The 11,874-nt window shown below is 45.1% G+C and overlaps 3 protein-coding genes across 3 annotated transcripts in view; 1 reads left to right on the plus strand and 2 right to left on the minus strand.

Moving 5' to 3' along the window:
• Nucleotides 1–965, minus strand: part of T265_04953 (hypothetical protein) — a gene marked incomplete at both ends in the record, with an annotated part of 5,433 nt that extends 4,468 nt beyond the window's left edge. Inside the window, one exon of the mRNA XM_009169821.1 lies at nucleotides 891–965. Coding sequence (XP_009168085.1) covers nucleotides 891–965 — 75 coding nt within the window. The remainder of the gene's footprint in view (nucleotides 1–890) is intronic.
• The window catches only part of T265_13640 (hypothetical protein), a gene marked incomplete at both ends in the record, with an annotated part of 32,881 nt that overhangs the window by 16,469 nt on the left and 4,538 nt on the right, over nucleotides 1–11,874 (plus strand). The window contains 5 exons of the mRNA XM_009169831.1: nucleotides 973–1,413; nucleotides 2,780–3,085; nucleotides 3,288–3,629; nucleotides 8,587–8,678; nucleotides 9,414–9,665. Of these exons, the coding sequence (XP_009168095.1) occupies nucleotides 973–1,413; nucleotides 2,780–3,085; nucleotides 3,288–3,629; nucleotides 8,587–8,678; nucleotides 9,414–9,665 (1,433 nt within the window). The remainder of the gene's footprint in view (nucleotides 1–972; nucleotides 1,414–2,779; nucleotides 3,086–3,287; nucleotides 3,630–8,586; nucleotides 8,679–9,413; nucleotides 9,666–11,874) is intronic.
• Nucleotides 7,315–11,874, minus strand: part of T265_04954 (hypothetical protein) — a gene marked incomplete at both ends in the record, with an annotated part of 6,619 nt that continues 2,059 nt past the window's right edge. Inside the window, one exon of the mRNA XM_009169822.1 lies at nucleotides 7,315–7,387. Within this exon, the coding sequence (XP_009168086.1) occupies nucleotides 7,315–7,387 (73 nt within the window). The remainder of the gene's footprint in view (nucleotides 7,388–11,874) is intronic.

An 11,874-nucleotide genomic window follows, 5' to 3' on the forward strand; every position in this document is an offset into this window, starting at 1 on the left:
GAAAGAGATAATATATATATATATATATATATATATATATATCGTACAAATATGTAATATTCCCGCCTAACTTGCACAGCAATGGGTGTCATCCATGGAATGTTATGACGGCACTGTATCCTGGGGAAGTACGGTGTTGCACTGAAATTTGGGGGAACTGGTGGAAGAGGCCAGAACCTTTGTGTAAAAGAACCGGTCCTGTCACTCATCACTATGCCGTCATGCTTCGGCCGGTTAGTGGCATATTTGCTTGCCAATCATATTCCCTGAGGTTTGCATCGGTGTCAGCGTCTTCCATGTAGTACCAAATACTCGCTCCGCATAAACCGCCTATGTTTCATCTACTTTATGCAGGCGTTCCTTTTCGGATGCCGGCCAACCATATTTCTATTTATCACAATGAATTTAGGTTTTCTCATGTTACCAGTTGCTCCAACCTTGGCTATGACCAGCCTATTCTGTTCGCCATGCTTGGATTTCGTTCTCCCATGCTCATTACTCTTTCTAGCGCTTGCATCTTACCCCGGCGCCATAATCCTCCTCAGTCCTTGCCAAAGGAGACCCTATTAGAGCTCATCTGTAATGCATATCCCCGGCATCGGCCTATGAACCACTACTCCACATGTCTACATTGATTACCCACCGGAACATGCGGAACTTTTGGCGGATTTCTATGGTTTGCCTGATGCCTCAAGCGACACACTGGTTGTTTCGGCTGCTGACTCGCCGGTCAGATTGTGTTGTAGGGGCTTCAAGCCTATTGGAATCCAGTCTTAGTACGATCAGTGGTATCTGCTGTCGAACTTCTTATCTAAACATCGCTATCGCACAGTTTGCAATATTTAAGACAATTGTCCGAACCGACTGTTGTGTCTGAATGCTTAACTTACGTTACCACTGGATGATTTATTGTGTCGTATGATGAGGATGATATCTGAACTATACCATATCCCTTCCTTTTTCATCTCTCAGCATGTCAACCCACCGTCACGAGTATTACAGAAACGTGCCTACCGTTTGTTGGAACTGATATGTGCTGGGGTCACACCATCCACAAAACGCTTCCTGGAAGCCCATTTGAATGATCTACTTTTGCTGATGCATAAACTCTCCGATCCTGTCGAACAGCGGGCAACCTCCAACCAGTCATCCAATCATATCACTGACGATATCGCCAAGCAGGTAGCTGGGCTTTCTGTTGTGGAGAGCCACGTATCATCAGGCAGACTGAGGATGAAGAAAAAGAAACCTCTTATACCGTGGAAGCCACGGCTCCGTGCGTTGCACCATCTCCTGGGTCACCTGATTGCACAGGAACTAGATGGCGCAGAGGAACTCGCTATGGAAGAGGCTTCCAAGGGAGCAATCGACAATCAGCGATTTCGAGATTTCGCCAACATGTTTATCCCGGAGGTGAACGATTGTGTGGTTTGTTTTGCTTAAAACGATGTCTAGGGGAGGCTGCTTTTAAGTAGCGTGGTGTATAGAGGAACTTTTTGAGCTCGCTCATATATTACCGTTAACACTCCCGGGCAGATCAGATTTTTCTTTCAACCGGTTAAGTACACCATCGATTGGACGGTTTATCTATGGGTGGATTCCAACTCGCATTGCAACTACAATTGCAGCATGTGATGCACGCTCACCGCCATATGAGCGCTGTATTTAGACTGTTCACCAGGATAGTCTTCAGGTTCTGTTGCTCGTTGGTATGTCAGATTTCAACGCAAGGGGCAAGATAGCCGGTGGTTAGGGCGCAAAGTTACTGACCAGAAGTTCCGTGATTCGAACCCGACCTCTGCCTCTCGAATTACCCTATCTAGGCTTGGGCAACCTGACCTCGTGCTTTCTTCGGACAGCATGGTAGCTAGGCTCCGGGATTGTGCTACAGCTGAACGTAGATTGCAACGCGTACATTTGTTCGACGTCCGAGATTCCCCTCTGCTGAGCTGCACTAAAGAGCCATTCTATGGTGCATTTCTATGGCAGAGCTTCTGAACCAGTAATTGTTCGGTTTGCCTGTTAACACTCCTGGTGATATTGCTTACATATCCACTACGATTCATCAGCAGCTGGTGTCTGATTGTTTTCCTGTGCAGGATCGTCCAAGTGTCCGTCGCCGTTCCACTTTATATTTTCTCACTTACTGCTCCTGCTCAGCTTACAGCTCCTGCTTCTCAGTCCGTACATTCGTTGAGTAATGCTCCGGTTGGGGCTTTCGAATACCCATGCCAAGCTAGAAGCGGCTCCGTATTGAAAAACTTCTCATTCATGTTGTGATTTACATATGCCTCAAGTATTTAATTGCAGCTCCATTTATGGAAAACTGATCCAACAAGTTCTCACGGGAGATATCCACATTTTATCAGGAGACTGGCATCTAAGTTTTCTACGGGATATCCAGCCTCCCTTAATCGATAGGAAATATGAGTCGAATTCTGGAAGCGGTACGTGGATTCTGGTTAATCGAGAATCTTGATTACTTGATACGGTACTGTGTAGGTCCATTACGCAAATCTTTTTTGCTCCATCTTTTGGAATGAACGGAACGAATGCATCTGAGGATAGTCATTTGTCTTCTCTGCGTCTGATCTCGAGACCCTCTAATTTAGTTCCCTGGAAAGTAGTGCCATCCAGGCTTAGCCGTCATACTAACCTACAATCGTCAGTGTCAGACACGCTGTTTCAAGTATCTGCTTTTAGTCTGAGACAGAATCAGGATCCTACTCTCCCTGTTCGCGAGAATTCCCTCTTCCTCTTTCCCATCTCTTCTTTTTAGATCTTAGCCGCAGTTTGCGAATCCAACCGCATTGTTCGCGATCTGGCTGGTCGCATTATTGTCAACTCGATACTGGCTTTCGCTGGCCTCCGACCGAACATAGTAAACAATTCCTCATCCCTTCTTTCTTCCGTCGTGTCGCACTTTGACACTCGTACATGCATTTCGGTAGCAGCTCCTTCTGCGGATAGTGAAGATGAGTCCTCAAATGACAAGGCTTCGTCCATTGGTCAGTTCACTTGTGCAGACGAAGATGAAATCCTGTCAACCAAGTCTATGCCGCGTGGAGGAGTATTATCGGAACGCGTAGGTTTTTGGCATCTTGTTTGTCTCCACAGTGCATCTTTTTCCCACAAGATCTATCACAATATTGTTGATGAGTTTGAACTCATCTTTACCTTCTTTTTTCGTACCGGACGCTTTTTGCAACGTTGATTACTGAACAATCTCGAACTTATGGAAAACTACAAACACGCGCCGCAATATTCCTCTTCTTTGACTTACATAGATTTGCGCCGCGCTTCATCTCCTGTTCTCTCGCCTCTGGAGTGTCCTGCCTCCCTCGGTACCATTGGCATCGAATCCAACCGATCTAGTAATGCAAGAATCGGCAGTTCGTGTGGTTTGTCACCTTCTCAAACACCTTCGCTTCCGTCGTGCTCTTCTGTTTAGCCTAGAATCCGATAATCCCACAGCCCAATCTCAGGCATCCGCAGTGATTGACAACGCTATGTCAATCGCCCAGCGCATTGTCTCTTCGCAACAGCGCCCCTTGGCTCGGTACGGATTACAGCTAATCCGACTACTGCTGGCATTTGTTGGCTCCGGTTCTGTATGTCTAACTGACATGGTAGGTCCTGCATTTTCCGGCTTTTTATGTATATGCACTTCTTTATCTAGCTTTCCTTTTATTGTACTGAAATCGCGTAGGGTAACATTTGGCTGTTCATTTCATCGAACGTGGTTTCTCAATCCATGTACTGCCTTTATCTGCGAGCTATCTCTCCCCTAGTTTTTGAACAACTTTAATATCATGAGAGCCTTTGTTCCAAAGAGAGTCTACAGTGGCGCTCTGTGTCGGCTGTGTCTTTCTGGCTGATCCCTTCAGAGCGAGGTCAAATAAAATGTCCCTATTAAGTCATTCCCCGAACAGGACCCACTTTTCATGTTCTCCTGAACTTTGTTGTTTGTCAGATGAGCAGATGACCAACCTGTTTCATAGGGCCAGAAATTTTGGAAGTTCCGGCGCTGCTTCTCAATCCCCACAAAGACGACTTTTTGAGAAATCAGGGGCATTGGGTACTACCTGGCATAGCTGTTGCTTCTTAGCTGGGGTGGATCAATGTGAACAAGCACCAAGTTTGGGTTTACTGTTTACACAGGATTCAAATTGTATGACATTCAACAATGGTGGATGCTCAAACTATCGCACACAAAAGCTACCGGATGGCATGTATACACTAAGGGGAACATGTGGGGTTCCGTGGAGCGTTTGCCCCTCCCCCCATTGGTTCGTGTTTTCTTGCATTTTGTGTTGCCTATTGATTTTTCTCCATTTCTGACGGATGTTTACCATGTACCGTACACGCGCTCGGAATGGCGTGAGGGTCCAAACACTGCCCCTCAGGTAGAAAAAATCAGCAAACCCATTGCTGAAACCCTGTCACAATAACCTGCACTACTGACTGACTGAACACACGGTCGTGGGTCGTCCGGATGATTGGGCATCAGAAATTCTTCACGTTAAACTAATCGTTCTTCCAGCAAGGACAACAACTCTGATCCTGTCTGGCGTTATCCTCACGTCAAAACAGCAGCAGGGGACATGACCTATTTGATTTTTTTTAGCGCACTATCTACTGACTATGTTCAAGATGATTACATTCGGGGTGCAAGCTGAGAACTTATTGCAGCGTCTGGACGTTGGTAAGTAATGTAGGGTGGTAACTTTCAAGCAAACACTGGGTGTCTTGGCCGACTACACTAATTCATGAATGCATCGTGATTAAGTTAACCCACCTGATAGAGGTCATCGTAACATAAAAATAAGTCTCTTGCTAAGTCAGCGATAAATGCAATCAACGCTATTCTTTCTCTCGTATAACTTAGTTGCTTGTGCTGACAACAAATTATGAGATGCTATTTCGACCCAAGTACCGTTGACGTAACGGTGACAGAGTGACTTCTATTCACGTGTTGCATTCGCTACCATAGCGATCTACTTTTGATGCAGCGATGAAAAAATCCCTGTCACAGAAGCACATTTATGATAGCCTGTTGTTTTACCCGATTCACATTTTGAGAATAGTAATACAGGTAAGCGTGGCTTCGATTAACCTCATTGGTTTAGATGCGAATGGCGTGGACGTACTTCAATCCTATTAAATATCGCAGTCTCAGAGAGTAGCGCCGAATCAATAAGACGGTATCAGTTTCCAGAGAGATGAAGCCGATCCGCACGGTGCGTTAGTTACTTGAACGGGCAGATTGACCGATAGGGAAAATGGCTCGTAAGATTGCCAGATTTCACATACTCTCGTTTAAACAGTTGTCCTTCTGTACTGGATTACTTATTCTGGTTAGTCCACGCCGAAGGGGGGAGCAGTGGTTTCGAGTTTTGCTCTTATTAGAACTCATCAGCGGTTCAAATTCTTGGACGTGTCGTGGCTTGGTCTCCGGATATCTGACATACGAGACGAGCTTGTTGTTCAAAAACAGTCCCCGCATCCCACCGGTGTTCATCCTGCTTAAACTACTTCCCATCCTCTTATCTTGGCATAGAGGTAGTGTCAGACAGGATCCTATCTCCTAAACTGGAAGCTACATTAGTTTGAAGTCCTGAACGGCTAGGATAGTTATACACTCATTTGCAACTTAATTTGAAGTTGACTGGCCGAATGAAGGGATATCCATTCCTCACGTAAATTGACTGACACTCGCAGCCGGGACCATTTTGATCGAGTTTCACGGGCAGCCTCAATTAAGAGCATTACGGCATCTCTTTTCTCACGGTAGTCTTTTGCTGATAGCAGTGTTCATAAAGTTCCAGCGGCTTGGTATTCTATGTTCCGGTTATTTTGAAGTGATTCAACGCTTTCTCAGTTTTTGTGAGCTGATAAAATTCCTCAATAACGGTAATTAGCGCCTTTGTATTTCACAGAGTATATTTAGGGAGTTTTGTGATCCTATCCAGATTAGCTCTCCTTTATTAGGAAACAAAGACCTATTCGCACAGGGGAAAGCATTATAGTTCAAGTTCTTACTCCCTTTACGCTGCCCATCTCTTTGTGCCCCACTGGTTGATCTCCATAGGAACCAAAACCATGTGTGCCTGGGCCTTTCGTGATGGAATCGCATGCTTGAGACTAACTCCCGGGTTCGAGCCAACCCATTACCTCGTCGTTGCTTCTGTGCAGGCCACGGACCACCTAGCCACACACTAGTCCTCGTGTTCCTAAAAGCCTTGCGTAGGAAGAACGCGACGACTGAATTATTCAGATTTTTCGTCTGATGTTTCACGTTAAGTGTTGACATTTCCATTCATTTAGGTTTTGTCATTCGGGTGGGCTCTTCCAAACGCAGTCCAGTAGCTGCCCCAACCTGGCTGTTTCGTGCAGAAATGCACGACCTCATAATTTGTTCTTTTAGAATAGGGACCTCCTCTGCGAGACGACCACTGGTTCCAGTCCTGCGAACCGTATCACTAGATTTATGGGCGAAAGGTCAAACCAGTCATTCGTATGTGATCTCTGATCTGAACACGTGTATTGGCCATGAGATTGGGCTGTCGAGTCACGCACTAACCACCGTTCGTGACTCTATTTTTGTGATTTAGCGAGCCGGAGGAGATTGCAGATAAACTGACATTGGTAACGCATGAAGCGTTTATTTGAACTGCCATATGATCCTCACAGTGGCACTGTGAATTTGCTGTAGGGTCCCCGTGTCATCAGAGTCGACATGGTGGACCTCAGCTAGTGTGTTGAGTGCTATAGCTGAGTCCATCTTCAGCGTAGTTAGTTCACTGTAATTCCGCTTGTGTCCACTGACCCAAACCTTCAACTGTTTACTGGTTGGACCAGTGTGGACATCGTCGCACTCGCTGCGTTCGATTCCGTAGACCCAGTTTGCTCGGTTCTCAGACTTGATTTGATCTTTAGTACGAACTGTTTGTGAACCGTTTTGTCCGTCTAATGCCTGAGTTCGTCGTTACGGCTATGTCGGGTGTTTGTTATTGGTGACCGAAGTAGTAACATATTTGTGGGATCGTTCCTGGACTTGATTGATCCACCCTGTTCTGATGGTTGCAGTGTGTGGTCAGTAAATTCTGGAGGTTACCAAATACTTTCCAAAGGTTACTTGATGTGGCTGATTTCGTTCTCGATTGGTGATGGGTCATGACAAACTTGTTTCGCTGAGTTAATAGCGAGGTACTAGCCCTCTTCATGCACAACCGATGGGCAGAGGCGAACTTCAGGTAGCGCCCTGACTGTATTGGCTCCCGGTTAGACGGTAGTTCCCAACTGATAATCATTTCAAGAGGTTTCATGATCAAAAGTGCCTCTCGTCATGTCATGTATGTCATGTTCTAGTGTGAATTCGGTCGCACTGAACAAGGAATTAAGGGGAAACGAGAAGTTTGTTTTCACGTCATCCACGCATATCGGGAACACTTCCGCTGCACTAACTATGCAACATTTGTGAATTAATGTAAGCCACCATGGGAAAAACTGGTGCGTCTCCTGGTACAGTGAACATTTAAACATAAAAACAGTGGACTTCAAGCGTAACGTAACCTGCACAGAAAGAGTAGTGAAGCTAAAGTAGTATCTTTTTGTAACTCAGTGTTTTTATAAAACTGTCAGAAATAGGATCGCTAGTATGGAGAGGGACTATATCAAAGCGGACAAAAACTTCACTGTCTTCAGGCGGCAGCCGCTTCATCGCTTCTACGAACACGTGAGTTGTTTTACCAAAACGACCGACGATGAGTTTGAGTGCTGAATAATACTAGGTTGCTCAGAAACAAATAGGGGATCGTCCAGCAAGTCACAACCAACCAAGTAAATACACATGCTGACAACGCTTCGTATATTTTCCTTCCTTGTCCTTGATTTTTTTACCATTTAATGGGAGTCGGATGTAAACACTCGAATTCATTCATCACAGTAGTTGATCACAAGTACCCCAGATAATCTTTCCTTTATTTTTTCTCCACGGTGACCTTAGTTAGTTTTGTTCTTTGTAAACTAGCATAACAACTCCTAATTGTATTTTCCTTCAGGCCACTGAGTTTCCGTCTCAGTTTTGTGGAAGAATGCCATGAAAGTGCGGCTGAAACCTTGCCCTTTACAAGGAGAGCGCTTTCGAGAAAATTGCGGTTCTGGCTGACCTTGCAATTAAGCTCTGCAGTACAACGCGATTGTCACGTAAACTCAAGGGTTTTATCTCACGGAACTATACTTTCAGGACAGGACCACAGGCGGTCCATGTTCGGGGGAACACTGTGTTAGTAGCAGTCTAAGAGGCTTAATGATGACTTAAGTCTTCTGGCGAATAAACTTCTTAGTTGCCTGAAATGCACGAACCAGGCCTAACCACGGCTGGTACTCCAGGTTTTCTTCCATCCCTTCTTACTTCAAGGGACTTCCTTAAACCCCCTACCTCCAAAATTCCTCATCTTTGCGTTCGGTGTGCATAATTTAGCAACCTCTTGTTTACGTTGTCACAAGCTCATGTTGCGTAGGGGCCAGAATTTTGTTCGGAAGATCGTTTTTGTCACCAACATTTGACTTGTTTCCTTCTAGGTGCAGGCTTTGCAATCGCTGCATTCAACTCAGAAAAGACAGTTACGATTTGCTGTTAAGTCAATCCTCGAAAAAATGATCAAGAAGTTTGGGTAAGTCAATCCAATCTACGGACGAATGCTGAAATCGTGGCACCCCACTGCCAATAACAAATTTGGTCCTCTGTGCATCTAACTAAGCTTGCCCTTCTGGTGTGAATAATTCACATTTGGAAAAATATCGGTTTTCCAGTCGTGTTTGGGTACTATCTGATCACTAGCTGAAAGCCTGACAGTCTTATTGAAGGTGCACGGCTCGCTTTCAATTGCCATTATGGGAACAAATGGTCAATTTTTTTATCAGCTCGTTTGTTGAGATATAAGTGCAACTTTTCCATAGAAAAATCAACCTCCGAAAGGAGGAGACATGTTCATCAACTCCTTCGGTTATAGTTGTGTTTGCATGGTGGTCTTCTCAACCGGCCTGGTTAACAAGACAAACTATTACTTTGCCACCTCGCATCTGGTCTCAGGTTCCATAGCCCGAGAAGTGTGGATCTTCTTGGAAGTCTATTACGGATCGTTTCCTCCATCGTTTCTTTTTTTCAGATGACACCTCTTGCTATCGCACATTCAGGTGTAGTCATGTGCTTACATAGTGGCACCACATCTGCGTACTATTGTTTTACAGACGAAAGATATGGACTTGGGTACGTAGTTTTTCTTTGCCGTTGATGTAAGTTAGCCACAAAAAACAATACAAAACGTTTTTCATGGAGCTGATTTGCCAGAATTTACCTTCCGGTTTGTGCTGGAATCATTCTGCTTTCTCTTTGTTCCTCCCCAAAGGCGTAAAGTCATTCAGGGCATGACTAATCCGGAATATCAGAAGGTTGTACGTAACTCGGCCCGCATAATGGCCCGACGAGAACGGAATCAATCTAGTTTGGAATCCATTCCCGAACAGGACGAGACCTTTTCGGTTAGTGGAAAATCCAGAACCAGTGCAGTTCGGTCGAGCAAATCAGTTGTTGTCAATGACAAATCGAGCGTTTCTGGACGGTCGCATCTATCTCTACCATCTCGTGTGCACATGCCTCGGTGAGTTATCTCTTTAAACTATCAGTCTTTTGCATTAGTCGCATGGCTACCGGCCAGAATGTAAGGACATTGTTGATATGGAGGATTGGATGTAAAAGAACAACCTATGTTATTCTGGTCTATCGGAGGCAAATTTATCACCTCAGAGACGACCGTCCGAATATAAGCCACTTTCATAGACACTGCACAGATCATCCGCAACACAGTATGAAATCTCCGCAGGGAGAAGCTAACCTACGATTAGGCCTCTTCAACAAATTACTGTACCTCAACGTATGTCAAGCACCGGTCGACACAGAGATCGCTCAGCTGTAACACCCTTTCGGTGCCCAGCTGCCATGCCACCCGACGGAAGCACGAGGGCTGGGATACTGTCAGGTTGCCCAAGCCTAGGCACGGGATGTCGAGAGGCAGAGGTCGGGTTCGAACGACGAACCTTCTGGCCAGTAAATTCGCTTAAGTTCTCATCTTAGTGGACTATGAAGGAGTTTTATTCTTTATGTTTAATTGTATACGAAAAGAGAAGTGAATGTCACTAAATCCTCCACCTGCTGTCAAAATTGCCTTCAAACAATTGCAGACCTGAAGACAATTCACTTATGTCATCCTTCCAGAAGGTAAACAGCCCTGCAGGAAGGACCAAAAGTGTTTTCTTGTGTGTGTGCCAATGTATGTACCAATGTGTGTATGTGTACCAATGTGTGTGCCATTTAGGAAAAATTTAATCAGATCCCGAATAGCTCAATCACACGGAACCTTTCGTTACTCTTTGCACTCGGGATCTATTGGTTAGCTGTGGTTATTTGACTCCACTCGATGTGTACAGCAGCCTCCATCACGATTAGACGTCGTGGGTGATGGGGAAAAGTTCTTTTGAGAAGCGTAAATGTTCTAGAAACTTCACACCCCTTCTTCCTTTAACTAAGATGACGGACCTGTAAAATGTCATTTTCCGTCGTCAGTAACATCTTGGTACTAATCAGGTTCGAGTGGGAATCATAGCAGAACGTGTTTATTTGGGAAAGAGGTATTCCAATACAATGCAGTCTTAATGGTGACAATGATTGCAGTGCTTCTTGAGTTCTGCAAAAGTTGTATAATGTTGAAAGACCAATTCCCTCACCCCAGCAGTGGCCAATTTTCAAACTTATATCTCCCCTATAGCCAACATCAAGTCGCTCCCTTTCGCGGCTATTTATTTCGCGAGATTTGTTGGTCATTTTGCTGGTACTCTTTGGCAAACTGACATCCTGTACTAGCAGAGAGGTGGTGGAGCAGTCCTAAACCTTACCCATGCCAAAAACGTCTGTACTGTTTAGGAACCTGTTTGGCTGTGCTCGTTTAGACTCCATTGGCTTTATTTCAACAACCTGGTAGGGCACTAGTTTGCCCCCATCGTTCGGTCAGTCATCCATTCCTGTGGCCTGTTTTAAGCCGTATGAACATGCGAAATAAACTAGGGACCATAAGTTGACGTTGATTGTGGCCTAAACACAATTTATCTTTGCTTATTGCCAGTCGATGTAGATCGAGACGATGCAACGTAATAGAACAATGCGGTTCTCTTGCGAAAACCAACATGGCTTGTTTACGCCTAAAAATTCCTCACTGCATCCAGACTTGGAACGGCTGTCGGAAATTGGGTACGCTTTGGCAGTTTCCGTGAGGCCGAAATTGCTTGGTGACTCCGATCAAAATACACACGTCACTTGCGCAGTTGTGTAACCGTTCGGTGGTAAAACGTTACACACACTTATGATAAGCCAAGAACTCAGTAGAATGATCTGTTTCGCTCTCATAATGAATGTGTAAGGCCGTCGATTTCGGTGTGTAGCATCGTCGATCTGAAGGTGGGATCCCGTACATCAGCAGAAGCAATTTTCGGATCTTCTCTAAATGTCGAATAGTCATGTGTTGCTTCACATTGTTCTCCACCTTCAGTACCTTCGATTCGTATCGTACAAGTGTTATATGTTTCAACAAATGCTACCGTCTACATAGTTCACACGGACCTTTCAATCGAGCCAGGTCATCATAGACTTCCTTCTGTCGTGGGATAATGTAACAGCATTGTCATGATATTCCCTCTTTGAGAGTAAGGTAACGGCCTCTGAGACCATCCAGAGTTTCTCGGATAGCTTCGGGATCGAGCAGTTAGGCCAGCCCAAGCCCAAGCCCGTTAGGTTTTGTTCGATAAATGTGTCCTTGT

This window comes from Opisthorchis viverrini (assembly GCF_000715545.1).
Source record: "Opisthorchis viverrini unplaced genomic scaffold opera_v5_90, whole genome shotgun sequence".
Classification (NCBI taxonomy): Eukaryota; Metazoa; Platyhelminthes; class Trematoda; order Opisthorchiida; family Opisthorchiidae; genus Opisthorchis; species Opisthorchis viverrini.